This window comes from Delphinapterus leucas, chromosome 2 (genome assembly GCF_059928025.1).
Source record: "Delphinapterus leucas isolate spDelLeu-1000000601 "Yukka" chromosome 2, BTC_Dleu_Yukka2, whole genome shotgun sequence".
Taxonomy (NCBI): Eukaryota; Metazoa; Chordata; class Mammalia; order Artiodactyla; family Monodontidae; genus Delphinapterus; species Delphinapterus leucas.
Genome location: NC_143130.1, coordinates 25,277,034 through 25,303,192, shown reverse-complemented (window position 1 = coordinate 25,303,192; position 26,159 = coordinate 25,277,034). Strand labels below are relative to the sequence as shown.

The 26,159-nt window shown below is 48.1% G+C and overlaps 1 protein-coding gene across 7 annotated transcripts in view; it reads left to right on the top strand.

Annotated features, from left to right (window-relative positions):
• Positions 1 to 24,690, top strand: part of FBH1 (F-box DNA helicase 1) — a 45,287-nt gene extending 20,597 nt beyond the window's left edge. For 4 of the 7 annotated variants that reach the window (XM_089906548.1, XM_089906549.1, XM_089906547.1 and 1 more), the window contains exons 9-21: positions 1,331 to 1,499; positions 2,195 to 2,417; positions 3,040 to 3,127; positions 3,206 to 3,292; positions 3,947 to 4,113; positions 7,955 to 8,054; positions 8,144 to 8,265; positions 9,978 to 10,053; positions 10,640 to 10,837; positions 11,366 to 11,491; positions 13,030 to 13,136; positions 23,589 to 23,720; positions 24,204 to 24,690. In XM_089906548.1, coding sequence (XP_089762674.1) covers positions 1,331 to 1,499; positions 2,195 to 2,417; positions 3,040 to 3,127; positions 3,206 to 3,292; positions 3,947 to 4,113; positions 7,955 to 8,054; positions 8,144 to 8,265; positions 9,978 to 10,053; positions 10,640 to 10,837; positions 11,366 to 11,491; positions 13,030 to 13,136; positions 23,589 to 23,720; positions 24,204 to 24,374 — 1,766 coding nt within the window. In that variant the 3' untranslated portion in view covers positions 24,375 to 24,690. The other 3 variants (XM_022580219.2, XR_016391930.1, XM_089906552.1) reach the window with 3 other exon arrangements.
• The last annotated feature ends 1,469 nt before the right edge of the window (positions 24,691 to 26,159 follow it).

Here is a 26,159-nt window from a genome sequence, read left to right as displayed (position 1 = left end):
GAACCTTTGCTCATACTATTTTCTCTACCTGGAATGCCTTCCCACTTCTTTTCTGCCTAAATATCCTACTAAAAACAACAGCCACTTTATCAAATGTCTGCCCTGTGCTAATCCTAACATTCTGTGAGGTTGGTTTATTTATTTATTTTTTGGCTGCACTGCGTGGCATGCAGGATCCTAATTCCCCAGGGATTGAACCCATGCCCTCCGCGGTGGAAGTGTGGATGGCCAGGGAATTTCTGGTTCATTTTATGTATGAGGTTTTAAAGCTCAGGGAAATTAAAATGATGTGGTCCAGATTAAATGAGCAAATACGTGGTGGAGGTAGAATTCAAAGCTGGATCTATTTCTCTCCAGAAATGTGCCTTTTCGCCTACCCTCCCCGTCCCCTACTTCCTCTATCTCTCTGCCATCCGATGTTGACCCCCGTCACTTCTGTGTCTTCTTGGTGGAGGCTTCCTCAGCCCTTTGAGACCTCTGTGATTCTGAACTCTCACTGTGACTAATCTGTATTAACTGTTTGGTGCCTGATTACATAGGAAGAATAGCCAACACACACCTTCTGTAAACACCTCCACACTATGTCATTGATCTGTTGATCTTCAAACAGCCCTGGTAGGTAGGAAAGGAGGTGCTATTTTTCTTCTTTTATAGGCGAGATTTTCTTTTTTGTTTCCAGATCCATATTCTTTTTCACTCTACTGTGTTATCATTATTCTCTTTTTTTTTGTTCCAGTTGTTCCAACTGTGTTGGTGTTTTATTCCCAACTAGATTGTAATGCAGGAACCTTGCTTTGTGTTTGTGATATGCCTAGTGTAGGGCTGAATGTGCAATAGGTGCTCAGGAAATACTTGTTCAGTGGGTGACAGTTGACTAACTGAATAACTGAATGAAAGGCGGGGAGGAGGGGCAGATAGGATAGTTCAGAACGGGTTGGAAGGATCCTTGAATCTCATTTTCATGCTCTTGCTGTCGAAGCATGAATGGTGCCTAGGCCAGCATAGCTACCGTTTATGAGTTCCTCTGCTGGGTACCTGGGTAATTATCTTGCACACCCTATGAGGTCAGTGTTACCCACACAGGCTGAGGAGCAGACTGAAGTGGCCCCTTTAGAGCTGCAGGGTCTGCTACCCCAACCCAGGTGGCTCTGTCTTGAGTCTGCTGCTCCCTTCACAGCACCGTTTTTAGTTTTCATCAGTACTGGAGAACTTGCCACTGTCTGGTCCCAGACAAGCAGGGAGATAGGCATGGGTGGGACCCGATTATAGCGCCTGTGGGAACCGTTATTCCTGGTCAGAGGATCACCTCCCTTGCTCTTGGCTTCCTCAGGCACTGGGAAGACCTCCACCCTGGTCAAGTACGCTGAGAAGTGGTCTGAGAGCAGGTTTCTGTACGTGACCTTCAACAAGAGCATCGCCAAGCAGGCCGAGCTCGTCTTCCCCAGCAATGTCATCTGCAAGACCTTCCACTCCATGGCCTACGGACACATCGGGCGCAAGTGAGCATCATGGTGCCACTGTTGCCACTACGTCCAGTTACTGCTCTCACGTTGCAGTCAGTACACCACAGTGACTCGGAGAAAACTTAGTGCTTTATCTTCACTTACAGGCAGGGAATATGGCCATAGATTGAGTAATTTTTACTTCACCCCATAGAGATATATTGCTACTGAGGGAAGCTTAACACTGTCTCACTGAGGGAGGCATTTTCATGTCTCTGGAACTGAGGCACAGAAGGTCAGAGTGACTTGTCTAAAGTTCAGGGCATCACCAGTCTGGTTGACCCATTCAGGCTTTCCTCAGAAGCTGGAGGGGAGAAGACGGGGCTGAGGGGCACTTGTTCCAGGCACCCAGGGCCTCTAAGCCATGTCCCCTTGGACGAGAAAGCTTCAGGGAGCTTCGAGGGTCCCCCCTGGGGCCTCCTGGAGTCTGGTCCACACCTTGGAACAGTGGTATCTGCTGTGAGCCACTTCGTCTCCTGGGTTATTAGATGTGAATTCTGGAAAGCGTAACGGAGCCCTTTCCAATCCTACGAGGACCTCACTCAGCTCCTCAGGCTTTTTTTTGTCACCTGTATGTGCCACTTCCAGTGACCTGGTGGTGTCATTGGAGAGAAGGGGGCAGGCCTGGGGGAGACACTAAATCGCGAGTTGCCACAAAAGCCAACCCGGTGCCTTTGGGACGTGCGTTGCAGGTACCAATTGAAGAAGAAGTTGAATCTCTTCAAGTTAACCCCCTTCATGGTCAACTCTGTCCTCACTGAAGGGAAGGGTGGCTTCATAAGGGCCAAGCTAGTATGTAAGACTCTAGAAAACTTCTTTGCTTCGGCTGACGACGAGCTGACGATCGACCACGTGCCCATCTGGTGTAAGAACAGCCAGGGACAGAGAGTCATGGTCGAGCAGAGCGAGAAGCTGGTGAGTGTCTCAGTCCCTTTGGAGTTAGGGCTCGGGAGGAACAAGGGCTCGACACGGTGCCAGCTTGTACTGGTCTTTGATGTCTTTAGAGCTGCTGGCAGGAGGTAGAGGTGGAGGGGAGACCCTAGGCCGGTTGTGCTGGCTGCAAAGTGTACAGGGTTTTCTGTGAAGAGCACTCATCTTGCTTAGCCCTCAGCCTGGTCCTCCATTTCACAGATGGGGCTCCTGCCCAGGGTTTATAAGAGCTCGTCGTGGGGTCTGCTGGTCCAGGGTCTAAAGATGTGATTCTCTTTTCTAATTTTTATCAAGTCTTTTCAGTCATTGACCACACTTTTTATGAATTAACTGTCGGTCATAAATCTAGAGGAATCATCTAGCCTTTCTTGGTTCATCAGATGCTGTGCTCCCTGAGCGATGCTCTACCTCTGGGTGTGGTCCAGCCCCTGGCTTTTGCCCATCTGGGCGCCTGACGTTGACATGAGGCCCTCGTGGAGCCGGGGGAGGTCAGGGAGGGGCTGCCGTTCACCGTGAGCTGGGGCCTTTGCTTTGACCCCTGCATATGGACATGAACTCCTGATTTCAGGGTCGTGACCTTCACATCACCGTGTCACTTGCTTTCTAGAACGGTGTCCTCGAAGCGAGCCGACTTTGGGACAACATGCGGAAGCTGGGCGAGTGCAAGGAGGAGGCTTACCATATGACGCACGACGGTACGCACGCGCCCAGTCCTGAGCCCCGCCGTGCACCCGCCTCATTCCGATTTCTGACTCTTCTGCCCCTTCTTGTAGGCTACTTGAAACTCTGGCAGCTCAGCAAGCCTCTGCTGGCCTCTTTTGATGCCATCTTTGTGGACGAGGCCCAGGACTGTACCCCAGGTGATAAACCATTCAGGACACCAGTAGTCCCAAACACATAGCAACAGTGTTGTGAATGTGTAAGAGGACACGTGTGTGCATAAGTCGATGATTCTTGTCTGTCATGAGGAGGAGCGCGTGACGCTTAGTCATTCAGAAACCCTTTGCTGTCTGACTAGATTTCAGCACTTGTCTCTCCACCCCCACCCTCACCCAAAGGAGACTTAATTTTCTCTAAATGTTTTGCTTGCGTTATTCTTAAAATATTGGCTGAGCCTAGGTCACCAGATGATTGGGTTGAGACTCATGTGGAGGGGGAAAAGGTAGTCAATTTAGAGTGAACAATTTGTGTTGTGTATTTTTCCAGTGGCTGATAGAAAATAGTGTGACTTGGTCATTTTGGGGCCTTAAATTATAATATCAGAGAAGATAACTTGCCTCATTTTATATTTGCCTATGTGGTTTCTTATACTCAATAGTTTATTCAGGAGTAAAAATAATCTGCATTCGTAGGGTTAGAAGCTGTTTCTTTTGTTTGTTATAAAATCATTTCTTTGGACTGAGTGCACCTATGCTGGAGGGAAAGATAACTCTGTTGTCCAGTGTGCAAGCGTTTTCATCCTTTTCTGTCTTAAGTTTGGTTTCTTTTTGCTCCGTGGGTTGGTGTCGCTTCAGAGCCCTTACTTTCCATCTTCTTGGTCGCAGCGATCATGAACATAGTTCTGTCTCAGCCATGTGGGAAAATCTTCGTGGGGGACCCACACCAACAGATCTATACCTTCCGAGGTGCAGTCAACGCTCTGTTCACAGTCCCTCACACGCACGTCTTCTATCTCACACAGGTAAGCGCTGTCTTTGCTTCCCAGTCCCCAGACGCGTATATACACGCAAGCCTTGTGGCTCCCCACCCTGGTTCTCCAGTGTTGACTACGTGCCAGGCCCCGTGTAAGGCTTTTCATGAGGCTCACTGTGTGTAGGAAATCCGTGCCTCTAAGCAGTGGCTCTCCGTGGTTCTCAGGGGGTCTGCGAAGTCAAAACTGTTTTCATAATAGTTATCTGCCTCTTGCACTATGTTGACATTTGCACTGATGATGCAAAGTCAGTGGTGAGACTGGCTGAGAATCTCGGCTTCGGCACCAGCCAGTCCTAGCAGTTGCCTTATTCTTCACTGCAAGGCACTGAGTCAAAAAAGAAAGCAGGCAGTTCACTAAGAACATCTTTTGTTTTTAAGAGTACTATTTTTTTTAATATTTATTTTTATTTATTATCTTCATTGTAGCACACAGGATCTTCTGGTTGCAGCATGCAAACTCTTAGTTGTGGCATGCCTATGGGATCTAGTTCCCTGACCAGGGATCGAACCTGGGCCCCCTGCATTGGGGGCGCAGAGTCTTACCCACTGGACCACCAGGGATGTCCCTACTAAGAACATCCTTGATGGCACAGGAAAAATGATTAATTTCATTACTGTAGACCCTTGAGTCCATCTCTCTCACAGTCTGTGTGATGAAATGGGAAGTAGGATGAAGTCCTTCTGCCCCTGCAGTGTGCTGCTGTCTGACCAGGAGCACTTTTGTGATTGTGTTGTGAGCTCCACCGCTGCTTCTTTCGTTTGTGCTTGAACAAGCAGCTTACGGACCAACTCTGGTTATTCAGACTTGGGGATTTGGCATCTTCTCAAAAACGCATGCTATGAGCTGTGACTTCAAGGAAAACAGCTGACGTATGTATTGCCGAAGATAAACTTCTTGCTTTCAAGTGAAATCCAGATTTTGGAAACCTTGTTTCCAGCATGAGCATGGCAACTCCTGGGGCCTTGATTATCTGGAAAAGCTGTTACATGTTCCTCCCCTTTTCAGCACTCATCTTTGTGAGGCTGTCACACCAGGCTGGATGCAGACAGAGCTCTGAGATTCGGCTGTCTTAAGCTGGGCACTAAAAACATTTGCAAAAATGTAAAAACAGTGCCACTCTTCTCTCTAACTTCTGTTTTGGAAAATACCATTAAAAAAATTTTTTTTTATTTTTTGGCTGCGTCAGGCCTTGTTGCTGCACGCGGGCTTTCTCTAGTTGCGGTGAGTGGGGGCTACTCTTTGTTGCAGTGTGCAGGCTTCTCATTGCGGTGGCTTCTCTTGTTGTGGAGCACGGGCTCTAGGCATGCGGGCTTCAGTAGTTGCAGCATGAAGGCTCAGTAGTTGCGGCGTGTGGGCTCTAGGGCACCGCCGTGGGCTCAGTAGTTGTGGCTCTCAGGCTCTAGAGTGCAGGCTCAGTAGTTGTGGTGCATGGGCTTAGTTGCTCCACGGCATGTGGATCTTCCCGGACCAGGGCTCGAACCCGTGTCCCCTGCATTGACAGGTGGATTCTTAACCACTGTGCCACCAGGGAAGTTCTGAATAATACCGTTTTAAAAATATGTTCTGTATGTTATCATGTAATGGGGTTATTGTTATATTGAAATGCACTAAAGTTGCTAATGTGGTAATTGTAGGTAGGTACAACTCACGTAAATGATAAGCGTCTTTGGGTGCTCACTAATTTTTTAAAGTATGAGGAGTCCTGAGACTAAAAGGTGTGAAAACCACTGCTTTTAAGAAACTCACTTCTAGTGAGAGGATGTGAGACTGCCAGCGAAAGTGCCAGCATCATCTAAACTGTGTTCTGTTCTTTTCTAGGAGGCCCTGTAGCCCACTCAGTGACCTTATTTCCTGGAGTTTCCCTTGTTTGCTGTAGTGACTTAGGGTGGCGTCAACCCAGAGGAATTTTTTTTTAATAGACGTTTTTTAGTTTCAGATATATAGAAGAGTTGAGAAGATAGTATAGAAAGTTCTTACACATCCTACATTCAGTTTCCTTTATTATTCACGTCTTATATTCGTGTGGTACATTTGCTACAGTTAATGAACTACCGTGGATACATTATTATAAACTAAAGTCCATCGTTTATTCAGATTTCCTTGGTTTTTTACCAAATGTCCTTTTTCTATTCCAGGATCTTATTCAGGTGACCCTATCTGCATTCAGTTGTCAAGTCTTCTTAGGCTCCTATTGGCTGTGCTCTGTGGTTTCTCACACTTGTCTTTTTTTTGGACCTTGAAGAGGACTGGTTAGGTGTTCTGTCGGATACCACTCTGTTGGTGTTTGTCTGGTGGTTGCACTGATGTTTTGGGAGGAAGGCCTTGGAAGAAAAATTGCCATTTTCATTACAAGGTATTGGGGGCCCGTACTGTCAACGTGGTTTATTTATTTATTTATTTATTTTAAAAATATTTATTTATTTATTTGGTTGCACTGGGTCTTAGTTACGGCAGGCGGGCTCCTTAGTTGTGGCATGTGAACTCTCAGTTGGGGCATGCATATGGGATCTAGTTCCCCAACCAGGGATCGAACCTGGGCCCCCTGCATTGGGAGTGTGTAGTCTTACCCACTGCGCCACCAGGGAAGTCCCCCATCAACATGATTTATAACTGATGATGTTGTCTTGGTCCCCTGGCTGAAGTGGTGCTTGGCAGTTCCCTTCACCGTGAAGTGACTCCCCCCGCCACCCCTCCACACTGTGTGCCTTGGAAGGAAGTCACTGCCCTCAGTGCTCACTTGGGAACAAGAGTTGGAGTGTCTACATAGATTATTCGGAATTCTTCTGCAAAGGAGATTTTGTGTCTTCTCTTCCGTTTATTCATTTATTTATTTGTGTCAGTATGGACTCGTGGATCTTTATAATTTGAGTTATGGCTCACTTAGAATAGTTCTATAGCAACAAAGTACTGTTTGTTGAAAGTCTTGCTTTCCTTAGGCTGTGTTATTGATGTTCACCAAAGTACATAATACTTCATTACCTTAAGTTATAAGTGAATGGAAAAAGGCAATAAATACCACGAGTTTGGGCAAGAATGGTGTCTTTCCAGCTACAATGGTCAAGGGATTAGTGTGTTGGGCCGCGTTTTGAAGTTACTGCCATGCAGCACGGCAGGGGGAGGGCAGGGAACGCTCAGGAAATGGTGATTAGTCCCGTGGCCGGTTATGTAGGGTTTGAATCGATGTTGAGGGAGCCTCGGGGCAGGGAGAGACCCCCTTCCTCCCTTAATTTTCTGTATAATATACGCTTCTTTGTTAGAGGCAGTTTGGAAAGAATGGTAGATTTGCTTAAAAGAAAAGTTTGCTGCTGGTCTCGGGGAACGAAGGGCTGTCCAGGCTGCGGGAGTCCTGAAAGTCCACACGTCACCTTTTCTTCGTGGAGTGCTCGTCCTTTCTGTGGCGAGGCATGGGGCTTGATGAACACATGAGGGAAAGATTCAAGTGGCAGAGGGAAAGAGGCCAAGTTGGGGAGGCATGAGGTAGGGGTCTCTGAGCTGCGCTGGGAGCAGTGGTAAGAAAACGACTGTAGAAAACATGGTGGAAGATTGTCAAGGTTTGGATTTGGGGGCAAGAGATAAAGAAAAGCAGGTAACTCTCAGGTTTCAAGATAGAAAATGCTATTCTGAAAACTTAGAATGGTGATTCTTTGCTTGCCAAGCTCCTGTTCTGTGTAAGTCGGTTTACAGTAGGGAATTTCCAAGTACCCATTCCAGGTCGGGCGAGTCAGAGATGCTCAGTGGGGTTTGGCGAGGCCAGGCCTTGGCGGTGGTAGCAATGCGCTCACGTTCTTCAGGGGGTGTTAACTCCTTTCATTGTGTTGTTCTCCCACAGAGTTTTAGGTTTGGTGTGGAAATTGCCTATGTGGGAGCTACAATCTTGGATGTCTGCAAGCGAGTAAGAAAAAAGACTTTGGTTGGAGGCAACCATCAGAGTAAGGCTTCCAGTTACTCGTAATTGTTACACAGATTAGCTTCCCTCTTTATCTGGATTTGCCCTAGAGTTTGTGCTCTCTCCCAAAAGGTGGCATTCGAGGTGACACGAAGGGGCAGGTGGCCCTGCTGTCCCGGACCAACGCCAACGTGTTTGATGAGGCCGTCCGGGTGACGGAAGGAGAAGTGCCTGCCCGGATCCACCTGATAGGGGTAGGAGTGCGTTTCTGCTCTCTGCTGTCGCCCGGAAACATCGCCGACACACAGAGCCGTTGAAAACGGCCCACATGTCCAGGCTTACTCTGCACACAGGCATTTGGGTTTGTGACTGTTCCCAGGCCTGTGCTGTGAAGTCCTTCCCCCTGGCCATTCTGGTCCAGCGAGTCCTGTAAAGTCTGGCCCAGCAAGGACTGTGGACCTTTTCCTCCGTTATTTAAAAAAAAAAAAAGAATGCCCTTCTAACCTGTGTGCATGCGGGGCTGCCAGCTGCCTGTGAGTGTCCTGGGGTGTGATGATCAGTTGTGTAAGACAAGCGAGGTGAGGGCACAGCTGGGAGGTGCCCGGGGCTCCAGATGCAGCGTGGACACTGGTTCTAGCTCTGCTTCTTCACTAACTGTGTGTGGCTTGTGGCAGGCGACTCAGCCCCTCTGTCTCTGGGACAGCGACACTGCCTGTTTCACAGGGAAGCTAGGAGGGTTGAGTGACATGTGTACGGCGTTTTTAACTCTTGGAAGCAAGAGTTTTATGTCTAAGAGACATTCACCCGTTCATGTATGAAAAAAATATTTTCTAGGGCCTACTATGTGTAGGCCCTCAGTACATACAGTAAGTGAATCAAAATAAAAAATTTCTGATGCTCCTTTTTTTAATTTATAAAGATTATGTAACCAAGTTACAGAAGTTTTGGAAATTAAAAGGAAAAAAATCACCCTTAATCTCAGTGTTTTATGTAAAAATTCTCATTTTTGCTAATTATTTATGTTTTTGGCCTTATAGTTGTGTATTTTTACACAATTGCATTTAGAGTGTACAAAAGAGAGTATGTGTTTTTTACCCCACCCACGAGCATATTTTCTCCCATGTTGCTATTTGAGTGACTTTACAATACTTTCTCAGTGGATGTAGCATAGTTTAGCCATCTTTGTTATTGTAAGGAAATGGTACTGTTGGAGCATCTTCCACGCCAGGCAGGATGTGAGCTTGTCCTCTCCCCTCTCTCACTCCCACATGTGTCATCCCGCTTGATCACTTCTGGTTACGTTATAATCTGTACTGTCTTATTTTGGTCTCAGTTTGATGTTAGTGTTTTATGTGTCCCTTCCCCAAATGATCTAAACCCTTGGAGTGTGGAGCCTTTGTCCTGGGCCCCAGTCAGTGCTCAGTACACGCTTCCCAGTAGAGGTGGGCTGAACTGGGAGGGTCAGGCCCTCTCCTCCAGCAGCTGACCTTTTAACAGATCCAGCACCTGTAGACAGTCTAGTTCTTTCCTCAGAAGGAACAGCGGCGAGTGTTTGTGCTCCACACTCAGTATTCAGGTCTCATCTGTCTTCTTTGCTGCAGCTGTTTTATATTCGTGGAAGGTAGATGATTTAAATTGCCTTCTTTGACATGAAAGCAACATGCAGCTAGTTCTTGCCTTTTTTTTAAACATAGGAGAAGTCTGAGGGAGCAGCCAGAGCTTAGCACTGGGTCATCCCGAGTTTGCAGGCTGCGTTGCAACCTCTGCTTTTGTGCGTAATGAAGGTTCCCACTCGATGTCCTTATGCTTTGGGTGCAATTTGAGATCTGTTTCCAAAAAAAGCGTCTCATTTCAAAATCCCACCTCTACGTTTGCTTTACTTTGTCCTGTTAACAACAGCAACAAAAATAAAACAAAACTAAAAACAACAAAACACCAAAGAATTCCCACCAAAAAACTTTTTCAGGGGATTAAATCATTTGGATTGGACAGAATCATTGATATTTGGACGCTTCTTCAGCCGGAGGAAGAACGGAAGAGACGTGAGTGTCCTCCTTGCTGCGTGGGGTGGACGCAGGCACACAGTGGCGGGGTGGAGGCGGGCGGGCAGGTTCTGAGTCAGTTCCCGTTTGCTCTGGAGGAGCCAGTGTGGCTTCTTCTCATCAGCGGTGGGATGCCAGAGACCTCCTGTTTTCAGAGGCACCGATGGCTCTTTCCAGGCCCTTTTCTCAGGAGTCTAAGTTTCTCCGTCACGCTGGCCCCTAGGCCGTCTTCCCCACCATCTTTCTGTCTGCCTGGGCGACCTCACACACCGAGACTTCTGCATGGGCCCCATGTGATCCTTTCTAATTTTCTGTAGCGCTTTCGTTTTTTCATTACTGCACAATTTCGAGTCCCTGAGAAGCAGACAAGGGTGTCAGCAGGGCTCTTGACCCTGAGTTTGGAGCTGGAGGGGCTATGGCACAAGTCACTGCGCTGACTTGCCCAGGCACCCACGGCAGGTTAGTGATGCCGTTGAGCCTGGACCTGGGTCTCCAGCTCTGAGACCATTCGTTTATCATGTGGTCAGTTAGGAGTGCACGTCGGTGCAGCCTGTGTCACCTTGACTCCTACGCCTGTTCCCTCTAGGAAACCTCGTCATTAAAGACAGGTTCATCAGAAGGTGGGTGCACAGAGAGGGCTTCAGTGGCTTCAAGCGGTATGTGACTGCGGCCGAGGACAAGGAGCTGGAAGCCAAGATTGCGGTCGTGGAGAAGTACAACATCCAGATTCCAGAGCTGGTGGAAAGGATAGAGAGATGCCACATAGAGGACTTGGACTTTGCAGGTGAGGGACACGGGGGCTCTTCACTTCCCCCTGGGGGCGGGGGCAGCCCGCCTCCGGTGCCTCTTGCCAGCGTGGACATCATGGGTGACCAGGGGCGGCTGTGTCAATGGAACAAGGCTGCTGTTCTCCTGTGGCCTCTTTATTTCTGTTCTACTTCCAGCCCGTAGAAGGGGCTCCCGAGTCCCATCTCTGCTACCGGCTGACCCTTGGCAAACCCCCAGCCTCTTCTGGGCCTCTGTCCCCTCGTGCATAGGAAGCAGGCGGTGGGCAGCCGCCATGAGCTCTGGACTGGAACTCGGCCGTGTTCGCAACACCTGCAACGAATTTCTACTTTCCCCTAGTCTTTTTTTTGTCTCTCCCTTTTTTTTTCTGACTGAGGTTTCCTCTTTCCCCCTTTCTGCAGAGCCGCACCCAGGCAAGAAAACGTAATTAGCGTTTTGGGAGTGGTGGGAAGTGTAAGCTTTTCACCTCTTTCCTTTCTTTCCCAGTCACCCCCTCATCTGCCCGTCCGCTGTGTTTCTGTTCCAGAGTACATCTTGGGCACTGTGCACAAGGCCAAAGGCCTGGAGTTTGACACTGTGCATGTCCTAGATGATTTCGTGAAAGTGCCTTGTGCTAGGCACAACCTCGCTCAGCTGCCCCACTTCAGAGTCGGTAAGGAGACCGCTGGCGCCTCACTGCAGGGCTGCCTTGCTTTTTCTTGCACGGTGTGGCTCCTTGGAAGGATGCTTCTAGAACAAGAAAATCCTCCTGCTCCTAAATTTGTTGTTTTTAGACTGTGTGTTTAGAAAAACTGAGCCTCTAGGGTCCACCTCCCTCAGGGCTGCTCGGAGGGCAGCTGTGTTTATTGCATCCTGTTTAACCTGCACCGGCTCTTCAGCTGTGAGTTTTTCCCCATCAGACAGAAGCTCTAAAACAGTTTACCTGCTCACCAAGGTGTTTTTTCTTTAATTAATTCTCCTTTTTATTAAAGAGGCCGGAAAATCATACAAGGGATTAGTGTAAGCACTCTATCATTTGTCTGCTTTTGTATCAGTTTATACTCAAGGCTACCTGTTAAACTCTAAGCATCAGTGCTGTTTTTTTTTTTTGTTTTTGTTTTTTTTTGTGGTACGCGGGCCTCTCACTGTTGTGGCCTCTCCCGTTGCGGAGCACAGGCTCCGGATGCTCAGGCTCAGCGGCCATGGCTCACGGGCCCAGCCACTCCGCGGCATGTGGGATCTTCCCGGACCGGGGCACGAACCCGCGTCCCCTGCATCGGCAGGCAGACTCTCAACCACTTGTGCCACCAGGGAAGCCCAGTGTTGTTGTTTTGGTTTTAAGTCTTATAATAAAACCATTTGAAGTTTTCCCACAAACAGACGAACAAAATCTCTCTGTTAGTCATGGAGTCAAAATGTGGGTGTTCTGTGCCCCTAGTCTGTTAGAGTTTTGTTTCTTTTCGGAGTTGGTGTTTGTAGGAAAATTTTGCTTATAAAGCCAGCAAATCCTGAGGGTTTTTTGGGGCGATGAGGAGTAGTAAATTTTTTTTTTTTTTTGGCTGTGTTGGGTCTTCGTTGCTGCACGCGGGCTTTGCACACGGGCTTTCTCTAGTTGCGGTGAGCAGGGGCTGCTCTTTGTTGTGGTGCATGGGCTTCTCATTGCAGTGGCTTCTCTTGTTGCAGAGCACGGGCTCTAGGAGCACAGGCTTCAGTAGTTGCAGCACGTGGGCTCAGTAATTGCGGCACAGGCTCTAGGGCGTGTGGGCTTCAGTAGTTGCAGCATGTGGGCTCAGTACTTGCGGCATGTGAGTCCTAGAGCACGTGGGCTTCAGTAGTTGAGGCATGTGGGCTCAGTAGTTGTGGCGCGGGCTCTAGGATGCATGGACTTCAGTAGTTGTGGCGCATGGGTTCAGTAATTGTGGCTTGTGGGCTCGAGCACAGGCTCCGTAGTTGTGGTGCATGGGCTTCAATAGTTATGGCTTGCAGGCTCTTGAGCTCAGGTTCAGTAGGTGTGGCACATGGGCTTAGTTGCTCCACGGCATGTGGGATCTTCCCGGACCAGGGATCGGACCCGTGTCCCCTGCATTGGCAGGCAGATTCTTAACCACTGCGCCACCAGGGAAGACCTGAATAGTAAACGTTTAGATAAGAATATAAATTTCTGTAAGCAGGCTTCTGTGTTGATATTTTTTTCCCCTTTGCTTTCTTCAGAGTCGTTTTCTGAGGACGAGTGGAATTTACTGTATGTAGCAGTAACTCGCGCCAGGAAGCGTCTCATCATGACCAGGTCACTGGAGAACATCTTGACTTTGGCTGGGGTAAGAGAACAGCATGAGTTAATTTAACAACGTCCGGATTTTACCAGTTTGAATAAGGGATCAGCCAACCTGGGGCCTTCGAGGCTTTTGGTTGGGGGTCTGCATCAGAAGAGAGAGGCTTCTCTTTCTTGGGTGCTTGGAGGCCGATTGCCAGTGGGGGAGGGTCCTTCCTAACCACAGAAACAAAAACCTGGGTTCTTTTCAACGTTCTTTCCTGAGTCAGTTTTAAAAGTTCTTTTTAAAACACTAACTGCGCTCACGTCTTTGGTGAGTTCTCCCTGCTCGGTTAGCGCTCAGCACTCTTCGGGAAGAACAGCAGGAATGTCCTCTGGGTCTGCACGCCCTCCTCCTGCTCCCTGGTCCCTTTTGGACTGGTGGACTCCAGACTTGGACAGCATGTGTCCTGCCAGGGAGAGCGTGTGTTCAGGCACCTGTCCTTGTCACTGGTGAGAAGCAGGAAAGTGTCAGCCCTCCCTCTTTACCCCTCACAGACCAGCCCCCTCCCCCACCCCCTCATTTCCACATCTTTTCTGCCTTTCAAGGTCTAGAGGATAAGCTGTTCAGTTTTTTCAACCCTGTTGGGTTGAAACTAGAACAGAAATTTGAGCTAATGGTTACTACTTCGTCTGTCTTTCCCTGAAGCAAAGATTCTTAAGCCTGAAACATAAAACTTACACGTAGAAGAGACTGTAAATATTCTTTTTTTTTTTTCCTTTTGGCTGTGCTGCATGGCTTGCAGGATCTTAGTTCCCTGACCAGGGATTGAACCCTGCATTGGAAGTCTTAACCACCAGATCGCCAGGGAAGTCCCTGTAAATACTCTTTTTTCCTTAGCCGTCTCCCAAACGTGTGAGGTTTTGTACGGTAGGAGGATTTAGTCCAAGTGCTGTAGTGCGTGTTCTCTCAGAGGTGAGAACACTGGGAGCCGCGGAATCTCAGCTTTGCTGCTCACAGCTTGGGACCTGGGCTGGGGGAGATGGGGGGCAGTGGTCCTTTCTAGTAAGTGGTGTCCACAGCCTCAGAGTTGGTAAGTGGTGGTAACACAGAACCCTGATGCTCATAATCGAATATCTGTTGAGTGTCTGATGTGTTCCAAGTGCGTGTCTAGGCCCTGGGGTGTGATAGTATGCCGGAGAAATTCCTCCCCTCACAGAGCCTGAGTTCTAGGACGAGAGATAGATGGTAAACAAGTTAGCAAATAGCATTTCTCTTCACATTCTTGAGGAAGAGTGTGTCCGCGCTTAAAAGGGAGAAATTGCAGATGAATATGCTGTATGACCTGTCGTGGCCGCAAAAGCTTCCTGTGTGAGACTGATGACCTTGCATTTTTATTGCACTTTTCTCTGAACCCTCTCTGGCACTTGTCTTCCATGCCTCTCGAAGACAGGCCTGTTTGGCCATAAGAATGTTTCTGGAATTTGAAGTCAGCTGCATGCTTCCCCAGCAGCTTTGCTTCGCCTGGGCCTCGCTGTGTGTAACAGCTAATGTGTCAGCGCTTAGAACTGTAAGCCTTTTTCTTTGGCTGCACCCTTGGTGGCACCTGGGTTACCCAGTGGAGTTTCCAGAGATGACTTAGAGCAGAGTGCTGCCATCTCTTTCTGTCAAGGGCCAGACAGTAAATATCTGAGGCTTTGCAGGCCTGCAGTTTCTGCTGCGTCTTCTCAACTCTGCTACCACAGCAAAGAGAGCTGTGGGCCATCTGTTAACAAACGGTGGGCCACGTCCCAATAAAACTTTATTGACAGCAGCAGACGCTGGTCTGGATTTGGCCCCTGGTTGCAGTTTGCTGACTCCTAGTGTAGAGATAAGCATGGCTTTTTTTAACCTCTAAAACCAGTACCCTAGGGAGTGAAGTAGGAGAGTAATTTTTATGTACAAATAATCTGTACCTACTGTGTGAGTTTTTGCATAAACTTTGATCATAAGTAATTTTTTTTAGAACCTGTAGTATGGTTTTCTTGTAGAACCTGTGTTATGGTAGTGGTTAGATCTGTAACAAAAGCAGATTGTCACATCTGTGACTTTTTTTTTTTGCGGTATGTGGGCCCCCCACTGTCGCGGCCCCTCCCACTGTGGAGCACAGGCTCTGGACGCACAGGCTCAGCGGCCATGCCTCACAGGCCCAGCTGCTCCGCGGCATGTGGGATCTTCCCAGACCGGGCCACGAAGCCGTGTCCCTCGCATCGGCAGGCGGACTCTCAACCACTGTGCCACCAGGGAAGCCCTCATCCGTGTGAATGGAGGTCTTGTAGAGCAGTGATACTTCACAACATGGGCTACATAAGGAAAATTTTGAGACGTTTTAAAGTTGAGAAAATGGTATATCGAATTTCCGTGTACAAATCACCCATGTGTATATTTGGAGTCCACATCTCTAAAACACCCTGGACCTTTCTCTCGTAACCACGGTCCCATTTTATATCTTATAAAATTTATGGTGGTTCCTTATGGGCTCTACTACCCATTCTGCAGTCATACTTTTATGATTATCTCAGAAATGTCTTTTACAGTTGATTTGTTCAAATTAGGACCCAAACGCATGTTTGGTTATAAGATCTTTTAAGCTTCTTAATTTAGAGCAGCCCAGGACCCCCTGCGTCCTTTCTGACGCTCCTGTCTTTTTGTGGAAACCGAGTTGGTTGTCCCCCAGAATGTCTCCCATTCTGGGTTTGTTCTGCTGTCCCCCGCCCTGGGCTCCCCATCACTGGAAGTCACTGCAGGGGCATGACTGGATTTGGGTCTAACTGTTCTGGCCAGAATCCTCCATGGGGGGTGGGGTGGGCAGGGGGCTTTGCTTTGTGTTGCATCCCATCAGGAGGCAGTGATTTCAGATTCTCTCCCTCTTAGTGATGCTCAGACTGTTTACCTTTTTAGTAGACAGGGCCAGGAAATCCGTATTTTTGAAAAGAAAAATCAACAGTTCTGATTATTATCATACTGATAATTCCAATCGCAATTCTTAATTTAAACTTCTTGTTGTTAAACGTGACACAAATGTATAAAACACACGGGCGGGTGCAACTAGGGGTGAGGTGGGCGTCCACCCAGGTCAGGAGAGTGGGTCTGCCAGCTGTCCCCACTGCCTTCCTGGTGGCCTCACAGCCAGCACCCCCACCCCACCCCCACCCCCGGGAGTAGCCGCCGCCCCAGCTGTGACCACAAGCACTTTCTCACTTTTCCTCAGAGTTTTTTGCCGAGTGTGCACCACAGACAGTGAAAACCTTTTCTTCACCTGCTGTCTTTCTGCTCCCGTTTCGTGAGGCCGCTCTGTGTCCGCACTGTCGGAGCCGGTGGCCAATTACATTTATAAACCTCATCACTTGTGGTTTTCCAGCCCAATCAGATTTAACCTTTAAGGATTTTTACTTCTTTTAAATGCTTGAATATTTTCTCTTACACTGAAAATCTTGGTTCCGAACAGTATTTATTACTTACTTATTTACACTATTCTGTGTATAAAAGTTTTAATGTAATACCAGTATTACTGTTGGCAGAATACTGTATGGAATTTAAGATTTCCTACCAGCTCTGTTTTCCCACATTCCACTGAGGATGTGCAGTCAGAAGAGCATGTTCTGAAGGTGCCTGAGATGAGTCTTTTCCTCTTTGTGTGGTTTGATCACCAGTTTAATTGCAGGCAGATATGTTTCTTTGTCTACACTTCCTGAAAGAATTGCTTTCCTGTTTGATTATCTTTTTTGAATGTATAAAACTTACGTTTTCAAAGTGAAAACTTTGTAACACATGTATCCCCGAGAAGTCTCATTCCCTCCCTGTCTCCTGCAGACTTTCTCTCCCTCCATTGTTGATAGCTACTTTTTATTTATTTTTAAATTTTTGGCTGCGTTGGGTCTTCGTTGCTGTGCACGGGCTTTCTCTAGTTGCGGCGAGCGGGGGCTGCTATTCGTTGTGGTGCGCAGCCTTCTCATCGCAGTGGCTTCTCTTGTTGTGGAGCAAGGGCTCTAGGCGCGCAGGCTTCAGTGGTTGCAGCACGCGGACTCAGTAGTTGTGGCATGTGGGCCCTAGAGCACGTGGGCTTCAGTAGTTGCGGCATGCGGGCCCTAGGGCACAGGCTCAGTAGTTGTGGCACACAGGCTTAGTTGCCCTGCGGCATGTGGGATCTTCCCAGACTGGGGATCGAAGCCGTGTCCCCTGCATTGGCAGGTGGATTCTTAACCACTGTGCCAACCAGGGAAGTCCCAATAGCTAGTTTTTAAAAATTAGTGTTTGATTTATCCTTCAGTATTTCTTTTTGCAAATATTGGCAGATATGTATATATATATTCTTCTGTTCTCCTTTTTCACAGAAAGTAGCATTCTGTAATATTCTGTACCTCACTTTGTCACCGAGAAATAGACATGGAAATCACTCTTTATCAGTTCCTTTTTTTTTTAATACATCTTTTTAATAAATCTTTACTGGAGTATAATTGCTTCACAATGTTGTGTTAGTTTCTGCTGTATAACAAAGTGAATCAGCTATATGCACACACATATCCCCATATCCCCTCCCTCTTGCGTCTCCCTCCCACCCTCCCTATCCCACCCCTCTAGGTCATCACAAAGCACCAAGCTGATCTCCATGAGCTGTGCAGCAGCTTCGCACCAGCCATCCATTTTACATTTGGTAGTGTATGTATGTCAGTGCTACTCGCTGACTGCATCCCAGCTTCCCCTTCCCCCCTGGGTCCTCAATCTGTTCTCAACGTCTGCATCTTTATTCCTGCCCTACCACTAGGTTAATCAGTACCATTTTTCTAGATTCCATATATATGTGTTAGCATACAGTATTTGTTTTTCTCTTTCTGACTTACTTCACTCTGTATGACAGACTCTGGGTCCATCCACCTCACTACAAATAACCCATTTTCGTTCCTTTTTATGGCTGAGTAATATTCCATTGTATATACATGCCGCATCTTCTTTATCCATTCATCTGTCGATGGACATTTAGGTTGTTTCCATGTCCTGGCTATTGTAAATAGTGCTGCAATGAACATTGTGGTACATGTTATCTTTTTGAATTATGGTTTTCTCAGGGCTATATACCCAGTACTAGAATTGCTGGGTCATATGGTAGTTCTGTTTTTAGTTGTTGTTTTTTTTTTTTTTTTTTTTTTTTTTTTTTTGCGCTACGTGGGCCTCTCACTGCTGTGGCCTCTCCCGTTGCGGAGCACAGGCTCCGGACACGCAGGCTCAGCGGCCATGGCCCACGGGCCCAGCCGCTCCGTGGCATGTGGGACCCTCCCAGACCAGGGCATGAACCTGTGTCCCCTGCATTGGCAGGCGGACTCTCAACCACTGCGCCAGCAGGGAAGCCCTGTTTTTAGTTTTTTAAAGAAGCTATATACTGTTCTCCATAGTGGCTGTATCAATTTACATTCCCACCAACAGTGCAGGAGGGTTCCCTTTTCTCCACACCCTCTCCAGCATTTATTGTTTCTAGATTTTGTGATGCTGGCTCTTTATCAGTTTCTAAAGCTCTTTCTCCTTTTTACAGCTGAGTAGTATTCACTGTGTCCATTTATCATGATTTATGTAGCTCCTCACTGATGGGTATTGGGTTCTTTCCAATCTTTTGGTTTTAAAACTAATGCCACAATGCATACTCTTATGCACAAGTCATGTTCTGTTTTTGCCAGTGCTTCTTGGGGATACATTTCTATAGTCTAAATTTCTGGGTCAAGGGTAAATGGATATGTCATTTTTCTAGATATTGCTAAATTCATCACATGGATTTTATACCTTAGAGTCCCACAAGTTATGTATTAGAGTCTAATAGGCTTTTTAAAACTAACTGGAATCTTATCAGTTGGTCACTGCATATATTTTATGGGGAAAATGAATTTTCTCCATGGAAAAAAGAACACAGACTCTAGAGAAATACTTCCACCTTACTGAGGCTGGGCTGGGAAACATCTGTTGGCCCACAGGGTGGGGGGCTCTGAGGAAACCCCGGAAATATTGCCCATTTGCATGACTAGATGTTTCTAAGTCTGAAGGACCTTGCGTGAGGACTTCTGCTTTTTCTTTATCGCAGCTGCAATATGAACCAGTTAGGGGGCATCCTGTTTCAGAAGTGGCTAAGTCTACCCTCAGCTCATGGGGGATCTTGGAGGTTCTGGAGGGGGAGAGGAGGGTAGTCACTGGAGAAGGTGAAAGCATGTCGTGCCTGGTGAGGATTTAGAACAAAAGGGAGCCCTTGTTTCCTGCTACCTTATCACCTGTAAGGTGATGAGCCATCCTGGTCTCCCCTGTAACCAAAAGTAGGGCAGGCAGACTCCTTTTTCTCTGACCCCCTTAGAAAATCTAGGTAAACACCTTTTGTTTCTTTAAGTTTTGAGGAAGCGAGGGGATCATTACATTATTGAATTATTAAATGACGTGGAGTTATGCTGGTTGCTCAAAGACGCTTCTCAGCCTCAGCATCTTGGATTCTGAACCCAGCGCTCACGGGTCTCTCCTTAGAACAGGGCCTGCACAGAGTCAGCACTCAGTGCGCATTTGTGGGATGAGGGACAGCAGCATCCCCTCCTGTTGAGAAGCTTTGCGGGGCCAATTCTACAGATCCGGGTCAGACTGGGTCCTCCACGTGGGCGCTCTGAGACCTTGGCAAGTTACTCATTGCTCTGTACCTCTGTTTCCTAGTCTGTAATACTGGCAAAACGGCGATCACCGCACCTCAGAGGAGATGGTTAGAGAAGGGTTGTGATGAGCTGATGAGATAACTGCATTACAGTCGATTGGGAGAAGCGTCAGGGTCCTCAGTGATGGCTACTTGTCTTTGAGACGTTGACCTCCAGGGGCAGGGGCCGAGGGAGGCCTGGCATTTAGGAGGAGATTAATAATAAGCAGGACATATAATAGTAAATCATAAAACAGGTAAATCTGATTGCATCGAGATGTAAAGCTTCAGTGTGATAAAGTAACAGCTAACATATAGTTAACCCTTAAAAAAAACATCTTTCGTGATGCAGTTGTCGTTTTGCCAGTTTTACTGATAAGAAAACTGAGGCACCGAGTAGAATCACCTGCCCAAAGGTGCACTACCCCAAAGTGGGTAGACTGGGCTGTGAACTGAGGTGAGTCTGCAGGGCCTGTGCCCTTCACCGTGCCGGCCGCTGCTTTGCATGAAGTTAAAAGGCCCGTCACGGAGTGGAGGGGACACTTCCCCCATCCGTCCTGCATGTGCTTACTAAGCGCAGCTGTACTCAGCACTGCACTGGGCACAGTGCTGAGGTCGTGGGCATGAGCCAAGCATTACTCTGCCCTCCTTAAGCTCATGTGCTTGTGGAAAAGAGGGCCCACACAGTCATAAAGAACTGCACACTCCTGAGACACAGGCAACCTAGTGGGTAAATGGGCAAAGGAAGCCCCAGGGGCCAGGGAATCTGTTACAAAATTCATATTTATGCAACCTCCTTGATGGTCAGGGAAATGCAACCTAAAATTGTCTGATGGGTGAGAATGAAGAAGTCTGTCCTTTCGGATTCTGGCCAGGATGGTCGGGGGTGGGCACTGGTTCTCAAAGTGTGGTCAGGGGAACCTTTCACGATACACACTGTACGTGTACTCCGTGCTCTTCTCATAATACTGGGTAGTTACTTGCCCTTTTCCCTCAGTGCTCTCACAAGTGTACAGTGGAGTTTTCCAGAGGCCACATGGCATGTCGTCACCACAGATTGAACCCAGAGGCAGAGATGGGAGCCCAGTTGCCTTCTTTTAAGCCGGACATGAAAGAGATTTGCAAAAATGTATAGCAATGCTACTCTTCTCGTTAAAGTTTTTTTTTTTTTTTAATAAAAACCCTGCAATTATTTGAGCCATTATTTAAGTGTTACAGGCAGTAGAACACAACGCCTAATTGACATATTAGCTGTCCAGTCTGTTTATTTACTTTTATTGAGCTGGTTTGTTTTCATGGTTCCCTTTGTTTTTTTTCTTTTTTGGCCACACTGCACGGCATGTGGGACCTTAGTTCCCCAACCAGGGATTGAACCCGTGCCCCGTGCATTGAAAGGCAGAGTGTTAACCACTGGAATGCTGGGGAAGTCCCTTGTTAAGGTTTTTTTTTTAATACAGTTGTTTTTCATAAAAATATACAGGTTAACATATGATAGGTTTATTATGTTATGTTTTAAATGAATTAATAAGCATTTTAAAACGTTTGGGACTTCCCTGGTGGTGCAGTGGTTAAGACTCCAGGCTCCCAATGCAGGGGGCCTGGGTTCGATCCCTGGTCAGGGAGCTAGATCCTACATGCATGCCGCAACTAAGAGTTCGCATGCGTCAACTAAGGAGCCCGTGGGCCTCAACTAAGACCCAGCACAACCAAAAGACAAAAGTTTAAATTTCTAATCAGGTAAACATTAGTAGCTCTAACTCATGGAAGCAATACCTCTTTGGAGCCTTTAATGTTTATTAGTGTAAAGGAGTCCCGAGACCAAAATGTTTGAAAACCACTGCTCTGCAGCAGTGTTTTTCCAACTGTAGATTGCAATTTATTAACGATTTAGGAGCCTCGTTAGTGGGTTATGATGATCTTTAAAAAAAAAAAAGGGGGGGGCTTGCCTGGTGGCACAGTGGTTGAGAATCCGCCTGCCGATGCAAGGGACAGGGGTTCGTGCCCCGGTCCGGGAAGATCCCACATGCCGCGGAGCAGCTGGGCCCGTGAGCCATGGCCGCTGAGCCTGCGCGTCCAGAGCTTGTGCTCCACAACGGGAGAGGCCACAACAGTGAGAGGCCCCCATACCGCAAAAAAAAAAAAAAAAAAAAGGTAAGTGGAGTAAAGTCTAAAGGAGGAATCAGTCCACAGCATGTGAGGTTACATACTATTTTGTGAAACTGATTTCAGTCTTTCATACATGCATGTGTGTGTATGTAGAATTGTAATGCTGAGTGGATTTCTTGGCGTGGATCGGGGTCAGAAAAGGTAGAAAGCCCTGGAGGACCTCTTGCATGTGTGGGCAGGAAATCATGTACAAGGATGTTCATTGCTGCATTGCTGGAAATAATTTGGTAACGTCAGTCTCCACACAAAGGGACTGTCTTAATAAAATGTGGGAGAGTGAGATGATTGAATCCTGTACAGCACTTAAAAGAAATGTACTAGGACTTCCCTGGTGGTGCAGTGGTTGAGAGTCCGCCTGCCGATGCGGGGGACACGGGTTCGTGCCCCGGTCCGGGAAGATCCCACATGCCGCGGAGGAGCTGGGCCCGTGAGCCATGGCCGCTGAGCCTGCGCGTCTGGAGCCTGTGCTCCGCAACGGGAGAGGCCACAACAGTGAGAGGCCCACATACCGCAAAAACAAAAACAAACACAAAAAAAACCAAAAAGAAATGTACTAGATGAGAAGCAAACCAACAGTGTAACACTTACGTAAATAAATACCTATAAGATGACACCTTATGTTCTTAGAAATATACGTTAAGTGTAAAGCCAGTTTAGAATGGATTGGAAAGGATTCATGCCAGATTCATGATGCTGCTTTCCCCTAGGGAGGGAATGTGATGACAGATGGGCAAAGGGGACTCCAAGAAAATCTCTAATTTTATTTTAGAAAGGATTTCCCACAGTTAGATTGGGAACACTAGTGTTTATTTATTTTCTGTTCTTTCCTAAAGCAGGTAGCCAGATCCTGAAAGAGAGAAAAACCATATAAATCAGAACTTTGGACACGGATTTTGCAAAAATTGGATAAATAGCCAGTTGTAATCCAAAAAAACATGAAATCATAATTATTTTGTCAGCAAGTATTTGCAGTCTTACTGGTATGCCAGAACCTTGTTAGCCTCCTGTGGGGCAGCAGCAGACCAGACCCTGGTCCCTGTTCTCATGGCATTTCCCGTCTGGCGTTTGATCTGGGTGCCCATTGTGTACAGTCGCTGAGCACTTAGCTCTCGGTGTTGTGTGTCTTCCTCACAACAGCCGGGTGAAGTGGGTGCTGGCTTCTGTGCATTTTACAGATGGAGAAACTGGGGTTTAGAGAGTTTGAGTGTTTGCCCCCTAGGACAGCCAAAGACTTGCGAGATGGTAGTGGGCAGGACTGATGTGGGCAGGTCTTTTAAGCTCATCTGGGCTGTAAAGAGAATATACAAGTCATCCTTAATGATTCAGGCACAGGTCAGCCTAAGATAAAATCCAGAAATAGTCCTGAAATATCATTATAGCCAACAGTTTCACATTTGTCCATTAAACCTTTCCTTTTTAAACTGGCCGTTTTAGCAAGAATCTAGCTAGACTGGGTCCAGCTGTGAGTGTTCTCTTGGAGACGGTGTTACAGGCAGGAGGAAGGTAGAGAAACGGAGGGAAGATGCAGGGGTCAGTGCTTTTCTCATTCCGGGACTTGTGCAAGGTCTACAGTGTGTTGACAGCCCTCAGCTGTTGGGGTGTCCAAGTAGGAAGTGGCAGAGGCATTGCTGTGACTCTTGTCCTCACTCTTTCCTTCCCAGGAGTATTTCTTGCAAGCAGAGCTGACAAGTAATGTTTTGAAGACAGGCGTGGTCCGCTGCTGCGTGGGGCAGTGCAGCAACGCCATCCCCATGGACACCGTGCTCACCATGCGGAAGCTGCCCATCACCTATGTACGTGTCTTGGCCACGACCTCTGCTCTCCGTAGGATTTAGTTCAGTCGTCTTTGTGCCCATCTGGGTTGTGGGTGAGGGAGGTGAAGGGGAAGCTCGTCCAATCCTTCCACGAGGAAGGCCCAGAGGTGTCTGGTGGGCCTCAGTGTCACAGACGCTGGACACAGTGGGGCCAGGCTGGGTGACCACAGTCTGGGAGGTGGGCTTGTGTGGACACTCAGGTGAGGACAATTTACCTGGGGGCCCAGTTAGGTTTTTCTTGGCTCTTCATCCCTTGCCTTGATACGTTCTGGGGGATTTGATAGAGCAGAGTCCACCCTGGGCACTTGTGCTGGGAGAGGTACGGCCTCAGGGCCACACAGGCGGGTCTGAAAGCATCAGTCATGATGGCAGTGCTGGTGGTGGTTGGTTCACGCTTCTTGGTAGGAAACGCTTGCCCTTCAATTGTTCCCCCTGCTCCCTTTTTCTCATCCTGCCCTTCAGAGCAACAGGAAGGAAAACAAGGGTGGGTACCTGTGCCACTCATGTGCGGAGCAGCGCATTGGGCCGCTGGCCTTCCTGACTGCCTCCCCCGAGCAGGTGCGCGCCATGGACCGCACCGTGGAGAACATCGTGCTGCCCCGGCATGAGGCTCTGCTCTTCCTCGTCTTCTGAGGTGCAGGGAGCTCTCTCCTCCGGCCGGGATGCTGGGCAGACTCCTGCCTCCGTGGACGGCGGCATGGGGGGCTCCCTCCCCGAGACCGGACTCAGTCACAGAGCATCTTCTGAGGAAGATGAAGCCGACTGGAGCTGGACTTGCCGTGTCTCCACCCCTGGAGGTAGCCAGACCCCACTGCCCCTCCTCCACCCCAGCAGGCCGGGGATGCAGGGGATGGTCTTTTGATAAAAAAAAAAAAGAAAAAAAAAAGAAAAATTATGTATTTAAACTTTTATTACAAGGTTTCGATTAAACAGGCATTGTAGCACTGGCGTTCCACTGTGTGACGGCCCCTGCCTTCAGCCCTGCTGTTTCTGGACTTTCTCCTTTTCTCCTCTTACTCTTTTCAAAGCTCTGTAACTGTTCACAGTGCACACCAAGCAGAGTAGGAGGCTTATTGTCCAGGGTGACAACTAATGCATCAAAAATGAGATTTTTCATGCTGTGGGGAATCACACATGTATAAGACACAGGGTGCGCCTTTGTCATCATGGGGTTCACAGCCTGAACAGGGAGGCAACGTGACATACAACAAGACAAGTAGAAAGTGACACTAGCTAGACACCTTGTGTTCCCACAGGTAGAACGGAAGACCAGAAATACCTGAGAGGGAGGCGAAGTAGGCCAGCCACGTTGTGGGGGAGACAGGAGCAGGTGGAGATGGGCAGCTGGTACCTAGTTCACTGCCTGGGGATGCTGGGTGGATGTCGTAATAAAGCTGTTCTTTATAGAGACCAGTGGAAAAACCCATGTTGCTTAGCCGTACATGGATCTGGTTTTTTACATTTTTGCCATGCAGCACTTCAGGGATGCAGATGGCAGGTGAGGGCATTGCCCAGAGAGTTCACCAGCTAGTGTCTGAGCCCAGTCAGCGGAGTGGAGAGCAGACTCCTAGCCTCATTGTTGCGGCCGCCCCTAACCTCTCCCGCGTCAGGCCTCTAGTGGAGTTTAGCGAGCAGGCCGGTGAGTAAAGCAAGGGTGCTGTTGGATCGGGCTGGGGTGCTTGGAAAGGGTGATGGACACGTCTGCATATAGCAGAGAATTCACAGAATGGCCCTGAAGACAGAGGTGGGACGGGGTGCTTTCATCTGCTCCGCCGGCATGCCTGGCCTCGCCTCGCCTCATTTGGTGCTTTTGGTTAACTCAGAGCAAAACAGCACGTGAAAGGAAATGGTTTGGATTTGGAGGTCACAGTGCTCAGAGTCGTTCAGAAGAGGGATTTGTGTGGGTGGGTGGCAAGAGGGGCCATGAACACGTTTTCTGGAAATCTGCTTTTACCATCCAGAGAGGAAGCAACTTATTTATTGGGGAGAAGTCATGAATTCTCTAGACCTTCTCAGAGCACCTGATGTGGGGCAGGGCCCTGGTCGCGGGCGTCTGCAGTCAGCCGTGGTCCTGACTCGGAGAGGTGACAGTAAGAGGTGTGATGCGTGTCAGGTGTTCGGAGGCGGGCCGCTCGGGTGTGGGGCAGAGGGCGTCCGGAGAGGGGACCGCACTGCTGCTCTGGGGCGGGAGGGGTGTCTCTCTCAGAGGTGAGGTCGGAGGACCACCAAAGCGGGTGGTGCTGGAGCTGTTTTTAATAACGGGGTGAGTCGTTAGCTATTAAAGAAGAAAAGAATATTCTAGAAAGAAGGAAAAACATGAAGGTGTTGGTGGTCACAGCACTACCAGGGCAAAATGTCAGCACTAGTATTTTGGTACTTATTTAAAAATAATAGGATCGAGGAATTGATGCTGGTACT